This window comes from Dendropsophus ebraccatus, chromosome 13 (genome assembly GCF_027789765.1).
Source record: "Dendropsophus ebraccatus isolate aDenEbr1 chromosome 13, aDenEbr1.pat, whole genome shotgun sequence".
In the NCBI taxonomy this organism is placed as follows: Eukaryota; Metazoa; Chordata; class Amphibia; order Anura; family Hylidae; genus Dendropsophus; species Dendropsophus ebraccatus.
In genome coordinates, this window is record NC_091466.1 from 13,503,315 (window position 1) to 13,528,084 (window position 24,770).

A 24,770-nucleotide genomic window follows, 5' to 3' on the forward strand; every position below is an offset into this window, starting at 1 on the left:
AAGGCTGGGTTCACACTGTGGTTTTTTTTTTTTTAATGCATTTGTGTGCATCAAAACGCATCCTTTTTGTAGCGTACAAACATGGTTTGTGTACACTAAAGAAAACAGGCTATAATAAAGGCTAAGGGGGAGATTTATCAAACTAGTGTAAAGTAGAACTGGCTCAGTCGCCCCTAGCAACCAATCAGATTCCACCTTTCATTTTCTGAAGACTCTGTGGGGAAAGAAAGGTGGAATCTGATTGGTTGCTAGGGGCAACCGAGCCAGTTCTACTGTACACCAGTTTTATAAATCTCCCCCATGGTGCAAAGTAAAAACTGGCTCAGTTTCCGCTAGCAACCAATCAGATTCCACCTTTTATTTTCCAAGGAGTCTGTGAGGAATGAAAGGTGGAATCTGATTGGTTGCTAGGGGCAACTAAGCCCGTCCTACTTTACACCCCTTTGATAAATCTCCCTCTATGTTCAAACACAGTAAAATAAGGGTAAAATAGATATAAAACAGCAGTATTTTGAATATAATATTTTTTTGCAACTTGTGCATTGACGGCTGTCTTTCCATAGACTTTAATGTAACTTATTAGGTAAGAAAAACAGCCATATTTTTTTTTATGTATTTTATGGCTATATTTGGATTTTGTTTTACTGTGTGTGAACATTGCCTAAAGAAAAAATATATTAAAGGGGAACTCAACTGGTGTCAGAAAGTTGTATAGATTTGTAATTTAATTCTATTCAAAATTCACAAGCCTTCCAGTACTTATCAGCTGCAGTATGTCCTGCAGGAAGTGGTGTATTATTTCCAGTCAGATATGGAAAGTAGAGGTTTTCTATGGGAATTTGCTAGTGCTCTGGACAATTCCTGACATGGACAGAGGTGGCAGCAGAGAGCACAATGTGAGACTGGAACGAATCCAGCACTCCCTGAAGGACATGCAGCAGCTGATAAGTACTGGAAGTACTGGAAGACTGGAGAAGTAAATTAAAAACCTATATAACTTTTTGACACCAGTTGATTTGAAAGAAATTTTTTTTTGCTGGAGTATGCCTATAAAGGGAATTTTTATAAATTAACTCATATATATATATATATATATATATATATATATATATATATATATATTACGCATTACGCTGTTGGTGTATTATGCATTTTTGGTCTGACTTAGTTTTTAGTATTTTATAATAAAATTGTTTCTGTTGCTATTATGCTTGAATTGACTATTTATTTATTTATATATTAGCTATACTCATTGCATTTTTGGGTGCACTTGGCTGAGCTCTTCAGATGTAGGTTGACAAACATTCAGTGCCTGTGTAGGATCAGTTGGGTGGACACACTACATACTATAGCTGAGAGAATATAGGGCCTCCCAGAGGAAATCTGTCTCCGACCCAATATCTCCCTTTGTAGCATATCGTGCCTACCTCGTACTATCAGCTGCTGTATGTCCTGCAGGAAGTGGTGTATTCTTTCCAGTCTGACACAGTGCTCTCTGCTGTCACATCTGTCCATGTCAGGAACTGACATCACCTTTTCACTTGCTTTCTAACATATCTCCCCACTTGACGTCACCAGATAATCCATCTTATTCACTTCCACCATCAGTGGTTTTAATGTTATGGCCGCTCAGTACACTTTATGATGGACAGAACAGGATGGATACTCACAGACGCCAGTTTACACACAAATTCCAGCACCTCAGATCAGGAACAGAAATAGTTAACTAATGTGCAAAGAAAGTCAAAGTGCGAATGCAAAGTGCAAGACACAACAAGCTGGGGGCGGGGGCAGTACACATTCGTCTTCTCTGCTACATTCACTGTAAAATATTTCACGGCACAAAGCATTGTGGGAGCTGTAGTTTTACTGAATATTGTTAGTAGGCTGACACGTGAGTGAGGGGACACGCCTCCTCTTCTTCCTTCTCTTCCTGCCTCCTGTGCAGCTGAATGAACGCCGGCCGCAACTGCCAGGATGGGGGTTATCCCCTTAAAACAGACGATCTGGGTAACAATCCTGCTCGTTCTGCATTGTCTCCGTAAAGGTGAGCACTGATTATTACCATAGGAGGGTCTCATCGTGGTGAAGCAGAGTTGTGTTTGTCATACGGTTCATGGTGATGTCCTTACCTGGATGCATGAAATGGTGGTATTGTATATAATACCTAATATAATATATACTGCTTGTCACAGCAGCTGTGTGGCGGTGGGGGTCCTCGAGGTTGGAGTCGGTGGAATGGACTTGGATGTGGTGTTAGGGACCCTTACACTCTTAGACGATAATTCTTTGGGGCTGGGCGGCAGTAGTTTGCCGCGGGCTCATACGTGGGTTATGGCCTCCAGGAGGGGCTGCTGGGAGTTATTACACAGGTGCTTAGTTGGAGTCAAGTTGCTCTTCGAAAAGAGGCAAATCCTGTGTGGGGGTTGGAGATTGGACTGGAGATAGCCACCCAGGGTTTTGGGCTTGGAGGACCGCCCCATCATTTATATCTTTGGTTTGATGGGGTATATACGGTATATTATATAATGTTATAACTGGATGTTATGTGTAAATAAACGGCTGCTGTGGCCATTAGATTCCATAAGGCGGTGTCTGTGTCTTTCTGGCGGGTCTGAACAGGTGGCTGGTGGATTGGGGCGCTCGTGTGGTGTCCCACTGTGGGTGTTGCTATTCTTTACACCCCTCGTAAAAGTCTGTACTTGTCTGTGATTTCACTATAGCTGTTGTATTACTGAAGATGACCACTAGATGTCGCTATATTGTGTAACTAAGGTCTAGAAGCTGCACGGCTGAAGTATACTAAAGGGTTATCATTTGTGTATGTACCAGATTGTGTTGTCCAGTAGGATTTCTACTTTCTTCTGCTCGATTCTCTTTTCGATTCTCTCTTTTCTATCCTGTTTCTCTATTGCACTCTTTCCACCCAACCACAGCGCGCTACACTCTGGACGGGAAGGGGAGGAGTCTTCAAGTCAGTGTTAGTTCTTAGTCAGTACCCCAAATGGGTAGGATGCAGAAGAGACAGCTCTCACAACTTTCTTCCTCAAAGCACCAAACACGCTGTATGATGTGCTGCCAAGCCCTTCAGGAGAGGACTAGCCTACAGATAACCTCAACCCACGCCGAGGAATAGGAGTCAGTACGATGCAGGACAGTCTCTTCAGAAAAGCCAAAGAGCTAGGAACTGATCCGGGTGGAGCAAAGTTACGTAAAGTCTATGAACCCCATCTCGCAGCGCGGGTGTACTTAGGAAATCCTAACCATTCCGCTCATCCCCAGGTCTGGGGCCTGTGTCACCCATCAGTACGGTTCGGCCAAAGCTAGTGGGCAGAAGGCGGTGTGAAGACTATAGGAAAGGTCAAAACACAGGTACAGGTTGCTTCTTCTTCTTCTTCTTCTACAAAGTATTCTTCTATACACATCCTCCGGGGTCTCACCACACTCGGGTATTGGCAATGCCTGTAGGGCCTGGTCAGTACCCTGGTCATGTTCCAGAATCCCTTCCAGAATCCTAGCTAAAGTCATAGGGAAAGTATCGTGACCAAGGGAGAGAATAATCCATCCCAGTCTCACATATTCCTCCATAATAATATTGTTCTGCTTTTCAGGGGTCTGGGAAATCCTAGCGACAACTCGGGTAAGATGTAAGATGAAGGATTTATAGTCACTGAACCATGTATACTTCTTGTCGTCTTATAGGCGTCTCCTGTGCCGATAAATGCGGTGATATAAGGAAGATCTTCGCTTTCCCTGGAGAACCTTTCACCCTCGACTTTTACCAAGATGACGTTAAGGAGATTAGCTTGGTTGATGGGAATGGAGCTGATATTGCAAGAATAGAAAAAGGAGGAGAGTTACATATATTAGACCCGAGCTATAAAGAGAAGCTGAGCTCCAAAGGCTTCTCCTTCTATATAAGAAATGGCGCCATAAAGGGCCAATGGGAATTCACTTCCAATGTATTGTACGCAGATGAGAGACACTGCTTACAGCACTACCTTGTCACCGTCCACGGTACGTTATATCGCTTACTATGTCATAATAAGGAGTATTCCTCCCTTATCACCTAAAGGCTCAGAATCAGGGCTAGGAATACCCATTAAAGGGGTAGTTCAGCAAAAAAATAAATAAATCTTTCCAGTCAACTGGTGCCAGAAATTTGTAATTTACCTCTATCAAAAAAATCACAAGTCTTCCAGTATTTGTCAGCTGCTGCATGTCCTGCAGAAACTGTTGTATTCCTTCCAGGCTAGAGAGCAGGAGAGGTTTTCCATGGGGATTTGCTACTGCTCTGACCAGTTCCTGACATGAACAGAGGTGGCAGCAGAGAGCACTGTGTCAGACTAGAAAGGATACACCACTTCCTGCAGGACATACAGCAGCTGATAAGAACTGGAAGACTGGAGATTTTTGTGCAAAATACAAATCTCTGGCACTTGCTGAAACCAGTTGATTTGAAAGAATTTTCTTTTTGCCTAGGCCTACGGCACCAATGTGGGCGGAGATATGGGGCACCACAGCTGTTAAGCTCCACCCCTATGGCACTGTCCACAAACAATAACATGCATTTTAAGGGAAGAGACCACCAAAAAATCCTTTATACAGTAAGATATGAAATGTCCAGTATATGAGCTTAAAAATGATGCTGAGACCTCCTTATATAGGGGGGGCAGTATCACTTTAAAGAGGCTCTCAAGTCTTTCCTGATGGCAAGTGTAAGCAGACAGAAGGATCAGGATGATGGATTTCAACATGCCCTATCCTTTTGACATAGTAAGATATAAGCCGCCACTCTGTGTAAAAAATGTGCACTCCCCCTATTTCCCATAACCGGCCATATACAAAATAAATAGTACCAGCCTGTCAATACCGGGGAAGGAAGAGCCATTTATACTGATCCGCGTCTACATGTACCCAGCTCTTCCCAGTGGCCCTTTGGCAGTGGGTACAGGGGTAATAAGGTGTGTGTCTTAGGGCCCTATTCCACAGTAGCGATAATCGGCTGGATTGGCCCCATTTGGCCTGATTCGGACGATTATCGTTCGGTGAAATACAGAGAACGATCAGCTGATGATCGTTCATTTAGGGCCAGACCTAAAATCATCGTTCCCCCACCGCGCTTCACTACGGTTGACTAGCGGTGCGTGGCGGGCGACCGACAATTTGACAGCAGCAGCATCATACATTACCTGCAGGTCTTCTCCTCCGCGCTGTCTTCCTCCCCGTCTCCCGCACTCTATCTTCTGAATGGCCGGTCAGCTGACGGAGCGCTCAGCCAATCACAGGCCGGGAGCGCCGCGGCCTGTGATTGACTGAGTGTGGCCTGTCAGCTGACCGGCCATTCAGGAGATAGAGTGCGCGGGACCCGGGGATGAAGACAGCGCGAGGAAGAAGACCTGCAGGTAATGTTATATGCTGCAAGGACATCGGTAACGATGTCCCTGCAGCCCTTGCTCAACGATCATCGGGCCGAAGAATAGGCCCAGTAATCGAGCGGCGATCTAGCACTAGGCCCTTGGAATAGGACCCTTACCTCCGTATTTGGTGGTTGTGCTTCCTGGTTGAGCAGTTGCTCAGTACTACAATTGCCAGAGCTGTCCCTCAGCTCTCCATCATAGTTCTCCCACCTTGCCTTTTCCCCTCCCACAGCACTCCTGCCAAAGCTATTACAGAACATCTCATTACACATAACTCAAAGGAGCGGGAACAGAGCTAAAAAACAAGATCCAGCCGAGATCTGTAGACAATACACAATTGTAGTCCTCCCATTTTCAACTTCCTGTTAGCTGTGAATCACACAAAACCACACACAAAATGCAGAATATGGTTATGTGCTTATTATATGTTATATATAGTATCCTATGCTTATTGTATGTTATATATAATATGTTGTGCTTATGTGTTTATTATGTTATATATAATATGTCGTGCTTATGGGTTTATTATGTTATATATAATATGTCGTGCTTATGTGTTTATTATGTTATATAATATGTTGTGCTTATGTGTAATCCGATTGTTCTATTTCTCCTCTAGATGACCAGATCTGTAGTAAAATAAAAAAAATAGTATTTACAGACAATAAGCCCTGGTTCACACTATACTTTGACTCCCATGAAGTGAAGGAGATCACCTGGGGTAACAGTAGCGGCTGGAGCATTGCTATTACCAGACACAAATCCCAACTACACATTTTAGATCCGGATTATGAAGAACAGTTGAGCGTGAGAAATGTTTCCTTGACCAAACACCATGCAACCAGAAATGACCAAGGAGACTACACCGCCATGGTGTTATTCCGTAATGGAACCTGGTGCCTTCAACGCTATTCTGTCACCTATCAGGGTAAGTGTCCTCTCTGTGTCCCCTAGACTTGTTTTTCTCTCCAGACTCCTTTGCCTTTTCCAGGCCTTTCTTTTTTCTAGACCCCCCCCAAACATTGTGCCCAAGGCAGCCGCCCCTCCCCCTCCTCCCCATTGGTGCCATTGTGACAATACAACCTCCCCTGTTGTTGCTGCGGCCCACTATATCTCGGTCATACTTCTCATGTTTCTTTTCCAGGTTACGGATGGTACAAGTTCATTATACTGGATGTAAATAATCTACCGTTATTAGCGGTGATTGTGGTGATTGTGCTTCTGGGTGTTACATGGGTAAGTCATCTCATGTATTTTATTAATTCATGTGCAGGTGTGTACATAGAAATAATAGGACAAATTGCAGTAAAAATGGTGTTATTTTACTGTAAATTGGCCAATTAGGAAAAACGCATGGAAAACGTACCAAAGATACCACGTGTGAACACAGTCTTATAGCAAGCTTTAGCATGGGCCCCACTTATCACTGACAGCTTTTTGAAATGTATTTATTTTTTATTTGAGTTAAGGCCCATTATAAGATGTAGCAGAGCTCATGCGGTAACACAGGGCAGCCAGGTGGTGTTAGCAGGGACAAGGTATTATAATACGGTTAGGCGCTTGTCACAGTGGCCAGAAGTGGTATGCGCCCACCCCGGGATGTACGGACACTCACTCTTTAGGCAGAACAGTTTGTGTTGGTGCAAAGAATCTCAGATAAACCTAAAGGGGTAGTTCGAAAAAATGTGGCAGCAGAGAGGTGGCAGCAGAGAGCACTGTGTCAGGCTGGAAAGAATACACCACTTCCTGCAGGACATACAGCAGCTGATAAGTACTGGAAGACTGGAGATTTTTTAATAGAAGTAAATTACAAATCTCTGGCTCCTGTTGATTTGAGAGTGAACTACCCCCTTAGGCTATTTTCACATTACGTATAAGTACGGCCGTTGTTGCCATTGGCAACAAAGGCCGTACTTTATGCAGTGTGGAACATTGCCTATTGTGCTGTGGGAGGTTCTATATGCGCTGTGGGAGGTTCTGATGCAGGCGCGCGCTGATGCGCCCGCATCAGAACACTGCGGCCGGAAAGATCATCCGGCCGGTACTTAAGTACGGAACGTCCGGTTGTTCACATTGTGTGAACATAGCCTTAAACAGGATCAGATCTTTTACTTAAATTCTTCTTCAAAGCACATTGTACAATAAAGTCACTTTCAGTAAAGTGCAGATAACATTGATTGAGCTGGGTGCTTGGAATAATACTTTTAGATATCACAGTCTCTCGCTGACGGATAATACTTGGCCAAAGTCTCTGAATAATGTACTTTAAGTTAGTTGACTGTAGGGACTTGACTGACTTTAGTGATTTGCGGTAGTAACTAAGACGGGCTGCCACCAGAGATTGTGTAGGGGCCCTATCCAGACTATTAGGTACTTAGCTGTGGGTTCTTTAATAAGAAATACCTAGAAGTACTTATGGGTATGAATATCTGCCTATTGCTGTCTGTGGGCACCAAGTGACACCTCGTGAGTGAAGCTAGCTTAGGGAGACTCCTAAGGACACCTAGTGAGTTTTAGTAAAGTTTTCGGCTGCAGTTGCGCTTACCTAGACCTTAGTGACTTTATCTCCTGGAAGATTATCAGGGAAGTAAAGAAGATAGTTGCCCAGCGTGAATAGGGTTTTCCTATTGTTCCCTCTACCGCAGTCTCTCCGCTTAAAACTATAGTCTGACATGACTAGGATAAGGATACTTGGCTGAAAGAGTAAAGTCTCTGACATGAATAGTCCCGCAAATGGATCCTGGCCTCCAGGCCAGGCCCTGGAGTAGGCTGCAGCAGGACACTTTCTCTTGTTGGCTCCCTTTGATTAGAACCAGAACTAGCCCCCCAAACTACTTTTACCTCAGTATGTATACTGAGTCTCTCGCTGACGGATAATACTTGGCCAAAGTCTCTGAATAATGTACTTTAAGTTAGTTGACTGTAGGGACTTGACTGACTTTAGTGACTTGCGGTAGTAACTAAGACGGGCTGCCACCAGAGATTGTGTAGGGGCCCTATCCAGACTATTAGGTACTTAGCTGTGGGTTCTTTAATAAGAAATACCTAGAAGTACTTATGGGTATGAATATCCGCCTATTGCTGTCTGTGGGCACCAAGTGACACCTAGTGAGTGAAGCTAGCTTAGGGAGACTCCTAAGGACACCTAGTGAGTTTTAGTAAAGTTTTCGGCTGCAGTTGCGCTTACCTAGACCTTAGTGACTTTATCTCCTGGAAGATTATCAGGAAAGTATAGAAGATAGTTGCCCAGCGTGAATAGGGTTTTCCTGTTGTTCCCTCTACCGCAGTCTCTCCGCTTGAAACTATAGTCTGACATGACTAGGATAAGGATACTTGGATGAAAGAGTAAAGTCTCTGACATGAATAGTCCCGCAAATGGATCCTGGCCTCCAGGCCAGGCCCTGGAGTAGGCTGCAGCAGGACACTTTCTCTTGTTGGCTCCCTTTGATTAGAACCAGAACTAGCCCCCCAAACTACTTTTACCTCAGTATGTATACTCACAAGGGGCACTAGGATTGGGTGGGAATACTCTGGAAGACACTAAGTATTGGCCAGTTATACGTTAATAAATAGATAAGGGCATAGTGTGTGGTACCCAGCTCAGGGATTGGTTTTCAGCTTAAGCGCATCTGCAGCAGATTTCATCCAGCTGCGAGTATGTGAAACTCAGCATCGTTAACCCCTGCAGCCCCGGAGCATACATCGCCAGCTCTAGGCTACTGCTATCTTCGGGCCCCCCAGCATCTCCTGGCGGTCAGTCAATCCATGCGCTCCCGTCTGTCCCCATCAGCCAATCAGTGCTGCCGTGTACTGATTGGCTGATGGGGACCGAGCCGGGAGCCTCACACACAGCAGCGGTGCCAAGCGGGTAATGTATGCTCTGGGCTGGGGGCTGCGGGCGGCGGGGGGTTAAAGGGGCCGAGTTACATATCCGCAGCAGAATAAAAATTTACATTTTTATGCTCATTTTGAGAAATCTGTGAAATGTTTCTTTTATCCCTTTAGAAGCTCTATAAAACCTATAAAACCAAAATCCAAGACTGGTTAAGAAAAAAACTTCAAAATGAGACCGAACTGGACCAAGCAGAAGCTTTGCCAAGCAAAAATGAAATGAGGTATTGTATCTAATACACAGAGATTACAATCCTATTATACAGTTTTATAGCATGTAATAATAATAATAATAATAATAATAATAATAATAATTAATTATTATTATTTGTATAAGCCAACAGATTCAGCAGCGCCTAATACTAGACACAGTGTACTGCTGAGCTGCTGTGTGATACTCTCTGCTGAGCTGGGCTGGCGCTGATTCTGTAGTGTGAACAGTGCCTTACTGTGGACAGTTGTCAATCACTGGGCATAGGGGTGGGGGAGCCGGGGGATATGGCACTCTTTCATCTGGTGGCCAGGCTGTATGTGGTACCATATTATAATCTCTGTCCCTAGTGTATACTGTCCTCAGGTAAAACAGCATAAACCCAGTGACAGATTAACCTTAAAAAACGACCTACCTTTTCCTATGTATATAATGGGGATTATACGTTATACTCTGTAACCTTTTCCTATGTATATAATGGGGGTTATACATTGTACTCTGTAACCTTTTCCTATGTATATAATGGGGGTTATACGTTATACTCTGTAACCTTTTCCTATGTATATAATGGGGATTATACATTATACTCTGTAACCTTTTCCATTGTATATAATGGGGATTATACATTGTACTCTGTAACCTTTTCCTATGTATATAATGGGGATTATACATTGTACTCTGTAACCTTTTCCTATGTATATAATGGGGGTTATACATTGTACTCTGTAACCTTTTCCTATGTATATAATGGGGGTTATACATTGTACTCTGTAACCTTTTCCTATGTATATAATGGGGGTTATACGTTATACTCTGTAACCTTTTCCTATGTATATAATGGGGGTTATACATTATACTCTGTAACCTTTTCCTATGTATATAATGGGGGTTATACATTGTACTCTGTAACCTTTCTGTTCTGTGTTTCTGCTAATAAAGAAATGAGGATACTTTACCACCGGAGAGTCGTCCCTGCTTGGACCATACACGGACGCAGTGACTGTCAGGAGGAAAGGGTGAGCTGGCTTATGTTGCCCTCTTACTGTTATGTGGTATGTTGTCTGCTCATGTATCTAAAGCTGGTCCTACACATCAAGGATATGCTCCCACTATAGATGTTCTCACGTATTTTTTTGTAGTCCCATCAGAATGTGCAGGTTTGGCCAGCTTTAGGCTATGTTCCCAGGAACAGATTGCAGGAAGACGGCTGTCTCCTTAAAGAACATGATCTTTATTAGCGGCCGTCTATTTAACAAGATGGCCGCCATCCTCCGTTCTGTTCACGAAATGTAAACATAGCCTAAAGCTGGCCAAACCTGCAGATTCTAATGGGACCACCCAAACATCTAATGTGTATAGTGCACCCTCTACTCTCTTGGTGGGAGGGAAAAGTTGGGCATATTGATTTGAATTGCGACTTACCCAATAGTTTTATTCCTGGGGAGATAAGCAGCCAAAAGAGATGTCATGTGCTGTCTGAAATACAGTATATGGCCAGCTTTAGCCTATCATCTGAGATACTGTCTGCAGAGCCATGTGTGCTTTACTCCTCGCTCCACAGCCATCTCTATCTTGTAGAGCTTTCCTTGCCTCTCCCTGCTCATTATCCTTATCGGAGAATCCAACCAATCAAAACTTTTGATACATCCCTGAGATATTAAAAAGTTTTTCTAAATGTTAAAAAAATGTTCCAGATAAAACTTACTCAAAAGACAGGAGGCGCTTCTGTAGAAAGAAAGGCCCCATCTCCAGAGTTGACAAGTCTCCTCGACCAACTGTGAGAAAAGTAATAAAATATAAAAATAATTTCATAGTCAATAGTTTGCACATGGGCACCACCATTTACCAATGAAAGTCTATGGGGAAAATTTATAAAAGGGTGTAAAATTTAGACTGGTGCAAACTACCCACAGCAACCAATCACAGCTCAGCTTTAGGCAGTGCTGAAAGGAAAGCTGAGCTGTGATTGGTTGCTGTCGGCAGTTTGCACCAGTCTAAATTTTACACCCTTTGATAAATCTCCCCCTATGAGTACATCAAGTGATATGTATCATTCCATTTTTTATGCATGAAAACTATTATACTCAACAGATAGCAAAATCATCGTGTGAACCTTACATCACATACACTTTGTGCCTTGGTCGTTGGACATTCTGTTCGCTCATAATGGATATTAGAGACCCAATAATCTTTGGATATCAATGCGACAATGTGATGGTGAAATATTATGGTAATCCAGAAAACCTTTCTTGAGATGTATTTTTTTTTTTATATTTTCTAGACAACATTGTGGAATCATCTGGCAGCAGAACAACCCAGAAAGTGTTAACCCATTGGGGGACTCGGTGTCCAGAATGTTTCCATGTCCCCCAGTATTTACATACTCCAGTATTGTGATGTCCACAGGAAACCCTCCTGTGATCGTCCGCCATTCCAATATACACGTTTTCTACTATGATGAGAGTTTTATATGTTTATAGTGTTTGTACTTGTGTTATTACTTTTAACTCTTGTGCTTTATAGTATGTCAATAGTAGGAAAACATTTTGGTTTCTGTTATACTGACCATTAACCCTTTGCCTCAGCAGGCACTTTTGGTATTAAGGACCGAGCCGTGTTTTTCTAATCTCACCTCTTTCACTTTATGCCGTAATAACTTTGTGACTCTTAAACTTCTCCACGAGATTCCAAGATCGTTTTTTCATGACAAAATGTACTTTATGATAGAAGTAAACACATTAACTCTATTTTGTGAAAAACTCTAAAATGTCATTAAAAAATTGAAAAATCTATGCGTGTAATTCTCTGCATATAACAAACAGTGTCACACACCACAAAAAGAGATAATTCAAATTATTATTATGTCTACTCTATGTCAGCAATGTTTGGTTAAGGTCCTGTTACTTTTTAGGATGATACAGGGCGTAGAAGTTTAGCAGAAAAGTTTTCATATTTCACACATAGTAACAGCAGTAACAGTCAGGTACAGTAACAGGAACAACGATCATCTACAGTAACAGGAGCCATGATCACATACACTAATAGCGGCGACCATCAGATACACTAACGAGGCGACCATCAGATACACTAACGAGGCGACCATCAGATACACTAACAGGGGCGAGGATTAGGTACACTAACAGAAGAAAGATCACGTATAGCAACAGAGGACAGGAATAAACGCAGCTACAGTAACAAGGGCAACTATAGGTACAGTAATGGAGGACAGTGGAGACTGGCACAGCACAGAGACAGGGGACAGGGTAAAGCATCAGCTGTGGAGCTGTGAATCGACACTCAAATGATTCCATATTTTTGGTCTTTTCTATGCATTTTCCACCAAATATAAAAGTCTGGATAATCCGTTACCTTGTGATCACAATTTATTTGCCCCATGTTACTCTCACACTGATGACATTTGTATACTATTGTATAGAACACTACCCCCTTTGTGTTTTCTTACACAACATTTTGAGACTCTGAATACACACTTAAGAAATGTTTTTGCATCAGTGTGTTGAACATCCCGGGTGTAAATGTCGCTGAACCTGTTAGTTATACCACATTTAAAGCGACTCTGACGCAGCTCCGACTCCAACTCCGACTCCTGAATTTTATCAGGACCAACTCCAACTCCTGCTCCTTCATAAATATTTATCACACTGGCTCAGCAGCTTCTCCCTAATGTCCTACATGATCCTGGGGCGACTTCTGAGGGAATAAGGAAACATATACAGCAGCTTCTCCTGTGTGTGCAGTGGATGCAGCCAGTCTCCAGCCTCCATGTCCTGAACTACTCACAACTAGACTAGATGGAGCAGGTGGTCTTTTCTGCTGACAGTCTTCTATGTTTCCAACTAAATATTCACCATACTTAAAGAAACACTGCTAACAATGCCAGATACCTGTAATATAGAGGTTAGCCATAGTGATATACAGGGGGTCACACATAGTGATATAGAGAGGGGTCACACATAGCGATATAGAAGGTCACTGTGGGGGCACGCAATAGCATGCACACACACACACACACAGCCTGCTGCAGCCATAGCATACACCCACACCCACACAGCCTGCTGCAGCTTTAGCACACACACACACACACACACACAGCCTGCTGCAGCCATAGCACACATACAGTCTACTGCAGCCATAGCACACATACACACACACACACACACATGCTGTAGTCATAGCACACACACAGTCTACTGCAGCCATAGCACACGCGCGCGCGCACACACACACACACACACAGCTGCAGCCATAGAACACTGAAAAAAAACCACGCAATCTTCTTCCAAAGAGAAAACACCACATTGAGGGCAGAGCTTACAGCTACACTACTTATGTCTTCTCCTCCTCTATATTACACAGGATATCTTCATATTACACTGCTGCTCATATACAGTCATCCAGCATCCAGGAAGAGACCAGCACACATCTCCCCCCACACAATGGGCTCTTCCAGCTCAGAAACAAACTGCCAAATAGTGACCGACAACTTTTCCATGACCCCCCTAATGTAATAGGGCCAGTGTCCTATTACTGATATATTCCCCGACCACCCTTATGTAATAGGGCCAGTGTCCTATTACTGATATATTCCCCGACCACCCTTATGTAATAGGGCCAGAGTCGTATTACTTATATATCCCCCGACCACCCTTATGTAATAGGGTCAGTGTCCTATTACTGATATATTCCCCGACCACCCTTATGTAATAGGGCCAGTGTCGTATTACTTATATATCCCCCGACCACCCTTATGTAATAGGGCCAGTGTCCTATTACTGATATATTCCCCGACCCCCCTTATGTAATAGGGCCAGTGTCCTATTACTGATATATTCCCCGACCACCCTTATGTAATAGGGCCAGTGTCCTATTACTGATATATTCCCCGACCACCCTTATGCAATAGGGCCAGTGTCCTACTACTGATATATTCCCCGACCACCCTTATGTAATAGGGCCAGTGTCCTATTACTGATATGTTCCCCGACCACCCTTATCTAATAGGGCCAGTGTCCTATTACTGATATATTCCCCGACCACCCTCATCTAATAGGGCCAGTGCTTTATTACCAATATATTCCCCGACCACCCTTATCTAATAGGGCCAGTGTCCTATTAGAATGCTGCTTACAGTATATATTCATGAGCAAAACTTGTAAAATTCATATCAAAATTCATTTCTACATTCTTTAAAGATTTTTTTTTAAAGCTGGAGTCGGAGTCGGTACATTTTTTTACCGACTCCAACTCCGACTCCAGCCAAAGCTAGCTCCGACTCCGACTCCGACCAAAACTAGCTCCGACTCCACAGCCCTGCTCTGTACGCACAATCTGTCCCCCCCAAACCACTTGTACCTTCGGATAGCTGCTTTTAATCCAAGATCTGTCCTGGGGTCCGTTCGGCAGGAGATGCAGTTATTGTCCTAAAAAAAATTTTTAATCCTACAGCGCTGTGTATAACGGCCGGGGCTTACATTTGTATATGCATTAGGCTGGCACACCCTCTCTGTTCTTCCTCCCCACCCTCCTCAGCATTAGGAATGATCCAGGAACATTTACTGCTGTTTGATCTTTGCACAGGTGTATTAACGATCCAGCCCATGTTCATTATACACACAGGTGGGAATAGGAGACTATCTGCCTGGAGTATTCCTAATAATGAGGAGGGTGGGGAGGAAGGACAGAGAGGGTGTGCCAGCCTAATGCATATACAAATGTAAGCCCCGGCCGTTAGACACAGCGCAGCAGGATTAAAAGTTGTTTTTATAACAATAACTGCATCACCTGCCGAACGGACCCCAGGACAGATCTTGGATTAAAAGCAGCTATCCGAAGGTACAAGTGGTTTGGGGGGGGGGGGGGGTCAGATTGTGGGTACAGAGTCACTTTAACGTAACTATCTATTGGAGTTTTGTTTGACAGAACAGCTAAAGCAAAGCAATATATACAGTCTATTAGGTGAGAAATCCAGGGGGAGCTGTTTTATTGACTTGTAACCAGGTCTTCAGCAGGATATGAAGGTATTCATTTTGTTAAGCGTCAATGTTACTGTACTTAGAAAGTACACACAAAAAGGTTTGAGATAGGGGGAGTGGGGTGATCTAAAACCTGGGCTGCAGTACTAAACGACACCACTAGATGTCGCCCTATCAATGCTGAAACAACCCACCAAGAGAATTTTACAGGAAAAAACAATGGGTTTAGTTCATAAAAATCTATTAATTTTTATTATGTATTAAAAATGTACCAATTCACACAACATATGTTATATATAAAGTAGATTTAAAAATGAACACAAAAATAAAAGACAATAGTATTAAAAATGTAACTTCATCAACAGTATTGTGGCTGTGAAACATCCTCTGTCATGACTTCCGATTCAATGGCAAAAGTAGGGATACACGTAACCTTATTGCATAAGATTCTGTTGATGAAGTTACATTAGCTGACACCATTTTTTATACTATTGTCTTATTTTTGTGGTCATTTTTAAATCTACTTTATCACATATGTTGTGTGTATTGGTACCTTTTTAATACATAATAAAAATTAATTGATTTTAATGTACTAGCCCCACTGTTTTGTCGTGTAAGGCTATGTTCACACTGCGTATGAGACCGGCCGTTCCGTGACCCCAGACGGGTCAAGGAACGGCCGGTCTCTGGCCGGATCATCTCGGATGATCTTTCGGCCGCAGAGCTCTGATGCGGGCGCATCAGCGCGCGCTCGCATCAGAGCTTCCCATAGCCCACAGTGAAGCGAGCGGCCGGAGTTGCTCGCTTCACTGTGTGAACTGACAGGTCTTTCTGCGGCCGGAATTCACTGAATTCCGGACGCAGAAAACTGACATGTCAGTTGTTTGCGGCGGCGTTTGGGATCCCGGCCGGAGCATATACGATGTGTGTACGCACCGGCCGGGATCCCATAGAACAACAGGCATTGTTCCACCGCGGTAAAAGTACGGCAGTTGTTGCCATCAGCAACAGCGGCTGTACTTTTACGTAGTGTGAACATAGCCTAAAAATGTACTTAAAAAGTGCAGAGGCACTGAACACCAAAATGACAGGCCAGTGAGGTTATAGATCAGCTTGATCGCTGATGTCAGTCATTGGCTGTGAGTTTTGACTGAGCTTGCATTATATCGCCTCACCACTCGTGCACAGTACATGTTAGGTGCAGAGCATTAGGGGTTTAAAGATCAGTCTCTAGAAGTCAGAGAATACAAAGAACTCAGCCGGCTCAGAAAGTATGAAGGGAGGTGAGTATGTAATTTTTTTAAAAAATGTTTAACGTGCTTGCAGTCAACTAGAAAAAAAAAAAGTTTCTGTCTTCAGAAAACTACTAAAATGCCACGACCACACATTTTTTTTTGACTGTTTGACTGTTTGACAGACTTTTTTTGGACAGCTGTAATTTTGCCGGCACAGTATTTTGAAATAACGGACATTATTTGGCCACAAAACATCATTGAAATTGCCATAAAAAGACGTTGTGTGGTCATGGCCAATGACGGGGATCCGAGATGAAAAATAACATGAAACCCACAATATTAAATTCCATGACATATTGCTTAAAATCCTTAAAGACACACATACAGTTTGGTGGGGGGCTTTATAGGCGCTTTTGAGATGCCTAGGATGGGGTTTAAGGATGCCAAACCCCTAAAGTCTTACATCCATGTCATAAAGGGTGCAGGCCATGTCCACCTTAAAAACCTACATAACATCAAAACTTTGGATTGGGGGGGGGGGGGGTCACTCTAATCCAGACTCCTTTGTAGGTGTCTGATTTTCCCTACAACAAAAACTTTTTAGGATCTTTTATGCATAACTCCTATAATAAAGCAAATTGAGTGCCAAGCCAGAGTGAAGTGGGCTGCTGTGTGCTTCTTCTGGCTATATCTAGAGATGGGTGGGACTAAGACCTCGACGGATAAAAACTCTGAAAAGAGGACACTTAAAGAAAGATACTTTTGATAACTCTAGTAACTTCCTGCTGTGCTATCGTACAGTCTAGTCTGGATAGTTATATTAAGAACATCCTCCTTACCAACTTCTCATTTTTTCGGACTGTACAGAGAAATGAAGAGGAGGGTTCCTATTCTTCCCTTTATGATGGTTTTTCTTTAGCCACGTAAGTCTTCTACTTTTATTGCTATAAAAATGTTGAGTTAGATTCTCCAACCATTAGGAACGCGAAAGTTCTTCTTTGGATCAAAGCTAGATAACCAATGGAACTCTTACAGGAGATGGTTAGGTTCACACAGCATCTTTTTTTGGCCATTTGATGTCCAACTTTTTGGACGTCCATCATTTTGAGGCCAAATAATAGTCACTATTTTGAAATCACGTCCGCCGTTACCAAATAACAGACGTTATTTGGCCTCAAAATGACGGACTTCCAAGAAGACGGATGTCAAGCGGCCAAGAAAAGACAGTGTGAAGACGGCTGATATCATCTCACATTCTCTGGTTCTTGATTGACTTGATCAGGTAGCTATACTGGACCCGGGTCCATATCACTTAGTTGGTTTGTACAGGCAATGCTCCCGCTTCTCGACCACAAGAGAAGGCATTCGACGTGTCTTTTCGGTGTGGATCGAGCCGATAAACCGTTGTTTGATGATTGTTAGCAAAACCAGGTTGATAGTCTTGATCCAAGGTCGGATGTATATTATTTATTCTGTTTGCCCTTAATATTTTTAAATCAATTTTTAGGATTGTCTGGGGACTTGCTCATTTTGGGAAGAGTTATAGAGCCCAGTGGGGTCCCGGAGCGGCAATGCAGTACAGCTGATGTACTGTACAGCTGAACAGTTTATGTTCCCCCCTCCCCGATAGAAAATATTTCAAAATTTTTTAAAATGTTCTATCCATCTGGAAAACTGGTTAAGTGCAATGAGTTTATAGCCACATGGATACAGACAATTAGATTATTATTGCCCAATTAAAGCTGGAATAAAGGAGAAGTAAAAATAGCCAACTATGAATTTCCTCAAAATTTTTTGCCGCCCACCTCTGTAAGTAGTTTTTCTATTGTCCTTCCATCTATTCACCAAGTATATTCCCTTTATATCAGGTGCGGTCTGTGGTGACTCCTGTGCTCAGGAATATGTATCTGGAGCTGATGGAGGAAACGTCACTCTACACGTCCATCAGACAAGGATTAAGATCATCTTCTGGGTTTTGTTGCCAGAGAGAAATCTTATTGCTTGGACTAAACCTGGAGAAGCTATTAATGATAGGGAAGTGACAGTACAGTATAGAGGAAGAGTGAGAAGCGAAGAAGACGGCTCCTTATATATCTATAAGTTGTCACAGAAGGATCAGAAGATCTACACGGCAAATATATATACAACAGAAGATGAGAGCTGTATACATTTCCATCTTACTGTATACGGTAGGTTATTGTGTATTTTTTACACTTATCTATTTGCACAGAATAGAAATGTTATCACTAAATCGGTATTTGTAGCCTATTGGCTTCTTCCACTATGTTCTTCATGATTCCTTTAACTACTTATATGCCATGGTAAGCATTGACCATGGTATCTAAGGGGTTGACTACAGTATATCTCCGATCCCACGTTAGGGCAAGGAGGTGGATGAATAATGCAACAATGTCAATATACAGGAAGGGCATAGAAGCAACGACATTGTAGTACAATTAATGTGTGTATACTGTAGCAGAACTATTTTATCCATATTATTTATGTGGATGGTACCATCCAGCGGTACAATTTGTGTGTATTACATAGCAGTATAATTAATGTGTATACTATTATTATGTGTATACTATACTATTAATGTGTATACTATTATTATGTGTATACTATACTATTAATGTGTATACTATTATTATGTGTATACTATACTATTAATGTGTATACTATTATAATGTATAATGGGCACATATAAACGATTCATGCTATTCGGTTTTCACTTGTACACATATTGTAGTTTCATATACTGCAGTGTATATACTGCAGTTTCATATTTTTATGCACACATATTCTGCATTCATTATTTTTATTTTTATATAAATTTTTTTTTTTTTTATTCATTTATATGTATTTATATATTTCATTAATTACACATTCACATGTCACAATTCTGATATTTTTGTTTATATTACTTATTATATATATATATATATATTGTTTTATTATTCACTAATACTTCCAATTATATTTATATATATATTTTTTCTATATATATTTGTAGTTGTTTTGATGAAATTTATACACTTATTTATATTCAACAATTGCACTATATGGTTTTCACTCTTATTATTTTCAATGTACATGCCCATTTCTACTACATTCTCCCAATATATACTATATACCTAGACTCGGCAATGATAACCTGCTTCTCATTCATTTTAGTCACACACCTAGGTGGGTTCCATCAGCCGTTCTTACATGGGACGCTGAACTCAGTGCGTCGAGCGTACGTCGCACCATGGCAACGCGTCGCCTTGATGTTTGTGTGTCCCACCGTCATGTGACTACGTCACTGGGGGTGGGCGGACGAACGGAGCGGCGCTACGTCAGTGGCGTGATGACGCGGGACGCATGACGGAAGCGTCCAATGATGGAAGCACGGCTGATGTGTATATAAACTGGGAGGGTAGTGAGTGTAGCCACGCCCCGTGATCAAGCGAACGCGAAACGTGCGTTGGGGAAGGAGGAGGACCACGCTGTCCCTGGACTTAAGGTATACTGGGCATTAGCCTGTGATTTCCTTTGAGAAGCTGGTTAGGCACTGTTGCCCCCACTTTGTACATATGTAGTAGCAGCCGTTCAGTTGTTGGAGTGTTTACATGTATACATCGCCCTAGTATTCTTGTACCTTAATACATACCCTGATTGCTGCTGCATATTTATTCATTGGATATTGTATCCGTGGCATTATGCACTTTGTAGTAACTGCACTTTATGGTTGGACCGCTGACTAAATGTACCGTGCTTCTTTTTACTATTTATCCCTGTCCGGGTGATCTCTGTGGTCTGCCTATGTCACCTGCCAAAATCTGTTTGTATGTCTTGAAAGTCATATGTGTGTTTTTATGAACTTCACATGAATTAATAATAAAGTTTATATTGTTTAGTATATTTTGTGTGAGCTATCAATTTTCTAGGAGATTTGTACTATTATAATGTGTATACTATACTATTAATGTGTATACTATTATTATGTGTATACTATTATTGTGTGTATACTATACTATTAATGTGTATACTATTATTATGTGTATACTATACTATTAATGTGTATACTATTATTATGTGTATACTATACTATTAATGTGTATACTATTATTATGTGTATACTATACTATGGGGCTCGATTCACACGTAGTAATAGTGCGTCCGTATGTACGGATGTAATAGTGCGGCCGTATATTTGATGTTTGGTGTGTATGCTGGGAAGTATAGGATATGCGGCTGCACAGTGCACACTCCGTATGAGTTTCTGGCCTGATTGTATCCGGGTCCGTAAAAAATGAGCAAGACCATTATTTCCGGGCCGAAATGGTCCAAGTCGACCGTAGGAAGTAACATTCGGGCCTGGCGGAACCTCTGATTACTGCCGGATCAATCTGGATTCTCATTAGAATAATTCATCAATGCGTAACGCCCCTTCAGTTTAAAAGGCCCAAGTGAATGGGCTTCAATAGGTGACCATCCTTTTAGGTGTCCCGATCTGGAGCGATGGCACGGCGAGCGGAGCATGGTGGTGCTGGTCGTGGGCGACGTGGTTCCTGGCAGCGGGACATTGATGTTCCACGCCTGATCGCAGAGGTAAGTTTGATCGAAGAATTACACTCATCTTTCTAGAATGGTTTTACTTGGAAAATAGGATGTGTAGTCTCTTTCTGTGTATCTATTTATCCCTCTCTCTATCTATATATCTATGTAAATATATGTCTAATAATATGTAATGTATGCGAACCCAAATACATATCTCTGTTAATATATTTATGTGATGTGTTAAAATGTTTTACTTGGACTTAGAAATGCACATGGTCGTCTCGGCCAACAAACACGCACCTAAGCCACATGTAACACACATATGAATGTCAACACTGTTAGTGGTCTTAAATATAATCGTTTTAGTCATGCGACACGGGCGTGGGAATGTGGCCTGCAAAAAACCACAAAGTATCGTCATGTGTTTCCTTATCTGCTATAGTATTAATTTCGAGTGCAGTTCCCATATAAAACCACTACTTACATATGTCGAATTTAGTATCCCTATTGAGTGTAGGGTTGTTTGATTTCTTACATGTATCAATTGTATTTAATAACAGTGACATGTGTACAAATGTAGACAATTTTTCTGCACAAATCAGTATAGTGCGTTTTGGATGCGTTTTTTGTGTGATATAGTGCATGTGAATCTGAGTAAGCGTGCGCACTACACCGTACACAGTATAGTCAAGTAATGTTTGTGGAATCTTTTGGAAATCGAGTCGAGCAAGGTTGCGTTTTTGATGCGTTTTTTGTGTGATATAGTGCATGTGAATCTGAGTAAGCGTGCGCACTACACCGTACACAGTATAGTCAAGTAATGTTTGTGGAATCTTTTGGAAATCGAGTCGAGCAAGGTTGCGTTTTTGATGCGTTTTTCATGTAGCTCGTTTTTGCACGTAGTTTCATGTTATTGTGTGCTCCTCCTCGAATGTTCGACCTAATGCTATACCTAACCTTACATGTATTTAATTATTAAAATATATTTGTCACTCTATATCAGCGACTGTTTAATACATAAATGTTGACCATAGTTATTACAAAATGTCGAGATCTCTAACCATAGTCGTTGTGACATGTTTTATCCACACACTAAGATAACAAAACACCACACACACACCAGAACAAACACCGCAGCAGTGAAATAGTTAGCTTCACTCGTTTGCACATGTGTTCATGTATTTTCGAAACAATGTTGATTTTCTCTTTCATCAGGTGTGAATGCAAAGCTGGCATTGATCTGGTCTTGTGGCCTACTAATTAGTGCTAGTTAAGATACAAAGCCTTTCCTAAATTCAATCATTAGACACCAATCTTGGTATGTTTTCAGAAGTGTGTTCAAAGAGTTCTGGCATTCCTTGGTTTAGTGAGTCTTGGCTCAGTGGTTATTAGGCTGTGTTCCTTAGATTACACAGGTGGTCTGTTGGAATCCCAACACCACTCTATGTAATGTCATAATGGAAAACATGTTCTTATTCTAATCGATGTAGACACACAGAGAGGTGAAGTCAGATGGAGATGTCTAGTGATTTCTGTCTTTCTATATAATTTTTCAGGTGCGGTCCCGTCCCCATTTGTGGGACTTGACTGTGCGTGGCTACCACGACCGCGTCCTGCGTCGCGAGACGTGGGAGACGATAGCGGCTGTGGTAGTCCCACAGTGGGGCGATGTGACGGACAGCGAGCAGCTGCGGATGGGTATGTCGTGTTGTCAAATAATGTATGACATAAAATTGTGAGAACAATGTCCGATATTTCTACCAAGACCTCGAAATATCTATCAATTATTAAAATCTATCTATTTCTAATAAATCTTTGCTTTTGTCAGTCCGAGCAGTGGAGACACGCTGGTCTAGTGTCAGGGACCAGTACCAACGGGCGATACGCACGGAGGAGAGGGGTGGGGAGCCGATCTCCATGCGCTATGCGCCTTTGTTGGATTTTATCCCGAGCCGCAGTCAACGGCAGTAAGTATATTTTTCTTATTCCATAATGTATATAGTATCATATAGTGTACAATATGTAATACATGAGATAAAATGTTATATGGGAGTAAGGAATTTTAATTCTGCCTTTGGTTGTTCAGCAGAACCTGGTCCATACTCACTAGCAGATAATCTCATCCGATTTCACCAATCTGCCTCTTTATGTATATGTTTTATAGGAATGTGCAGACAATTATCTTTAATGTATCCCGATAATTTGACTACATACACTATTGCCATTCTTTATAAGGCCCTAGTTGTGTCATGTTTGTTAGCCTTCATGCTGGTGTATGTGACTGTCCAGAGAGGGTTAATGTATCCTGACCAATCACAATAGTCCCCTTTGCTCACACTCAAACAAATGCTTACACACCACTCTGACTCGTGCTTCAACATCCTGTCATTTCTCTAAAATATGTTAGTTTCTGTCATGGCGCTAGAACAACATCTCGTGATTTTTGCAGATCACGGTCACTCCCTCAGTTGTTTAGCGTGTGCTGTAGGTGGCAGAGCCAGTAAGCATGGTGAATGAAATGGCTGTTTCTATGCAGCGGATAATGTTTTATATTTAGTGTCCTACAGTACTAAGCAGTCCGAGAGCTGTTCTCCGGCCCACACTATTCACTTCCTTTATACTCAATGCTGGGCGGCCTGCTGCTCTGTCACTGTCTCAGTGTGGCCTGCGGGGATCTATGACAGGTACACAGGCCTCTTACTGGCCGCTTGTGTATCTGGTCACATGACTAACTCAGGCTCCTCTCCCTGCTGGGCCACATTAAAAAACACTTGTTGTTGTGTTGTCACCAGAATGGTTCCATGCCCACAACATGCCCTGAAGATGAGAGCATTGTTTCCACACTCAGAACGGGGAACATTTTTGGCTAATGTTTTTTTGTTTAAGTTTATTAGAAAACACTAATGTGAATGAGTTAATATAAATAGTTGTATGTCCTAACATAGGATGCGCATAGTACTACATAATGTCTTCGTGTTACCAAAACACACATTTCGACATACTGTATGTTATCAAAACTTAAACATTCGATATATGAAGTACCTTTATGAATGTGTCCATATTAGCTAACCTTTCTGTCTCTCCACAGAACCAGTGGCAATTTCGCAGACCCACCGGGAGGACAGGATGCTGCTGGTTCTGATGTTGCAGCATCACAGCAGGAGGGGGATAGTGCCACGCCACCGCCATCACAGGAGCCTGGCAGTCCTACTCTTTCTGAGGGCACGGAGCCGATGCCAGGACCTTCTGGCTCGACTTCCATGCACGAAGAGGAGGAGGCTGCAGCACCATCAACATCTGGTGCAGGTCCTAGTGGTGTGCCCCTGGCAGCTCGGCCACGTCAGCCACTCACGAGGCCCACTACTACCACCACCAGGAGGCGTCGGGAGCAAGAAGAAGCTCATTCAGCACTGAGTGAGTTGGATCAATCTGTCGTCAACTTTGTCAGGCGGTTTGATGGAGGAGATGATCAGAATGA

At 42.3% G+C, this 24,770-nt stretch overlaps 1 protein-coding gene and 1 long non-coding RNA gene across 2 annotated transcripts; both read left to right on the plus strand.

Moving 5' to 3' along the window:
* Positions 1 to 1,924: 1,924 nt before the first annotated feature.
* Positions 1,925 to 12,312, plus strand: LOC138770908 (uncharacterized). Its single transcript, XM_069950220.1, has 7 exons — positions 1,925 to 2,047; positions 3,703 to 4,017; positions 6,040 to 6,348; positions 6,565 to 6,656; positions 9,426 to 9,535; positions 10,462 to 10,538; positions 11,804 to 12,312. The coding sequence occupies exons 1-6, from the start codon at positions 1,978 to 1,980 to the stop codon at positions 10,520 to 10,522; spliced, it is 957 nt and encodes a 318-aa protein (XP_069806321.1). The 5' UTR covers positions 1,925 to 1,977; the 3' UTR covers positions 10,523 to 10,538; positions 11,804 to 12,312.
* Positions 12,313 to 22,904: 10,592 nt separating this feature from the next.
* Positions 22,905 to 24,518, plus strand: LOC138771213 (uncharacterized). Its single transcript, XR_011359566.1, has 3 exons — positions 22,905 to 22,990; positions 23,121 to 23,259; positions 24,381 to 24,518. It is a non-coding gene; the product is annotated as an uncharacterized lncRNA (long non-coding RNA).
* The last annotated feature ends 252 nt before the right edge of the window (positions 24,519 to 24,770 follow it).

Bases quoted from the DNA above. Each gene is read 5' to 3' on its own strand.
- LOC138770908 (XM_069950220.1), top strand. From the start codon at position 1,978: ATGGGGGTTATCCCCTTAAAACAGACGATCTGGGTAACAATCCTGCTC. The intron at 6,657-9,425 runs GTAAGTCATCTC...TTATCCCTTTAG, and splicing joins TGCTTCTGGGTGTTACATGG to AAGCTCTATAAAACCTATAA. The intron at 9,536-10,461 runs GTATTGTATCTA...CTGCTAATAAAG, and splicing joins CCAAGCAAAAATGAAATGAG to AAATGAGGATACTTTACCAC.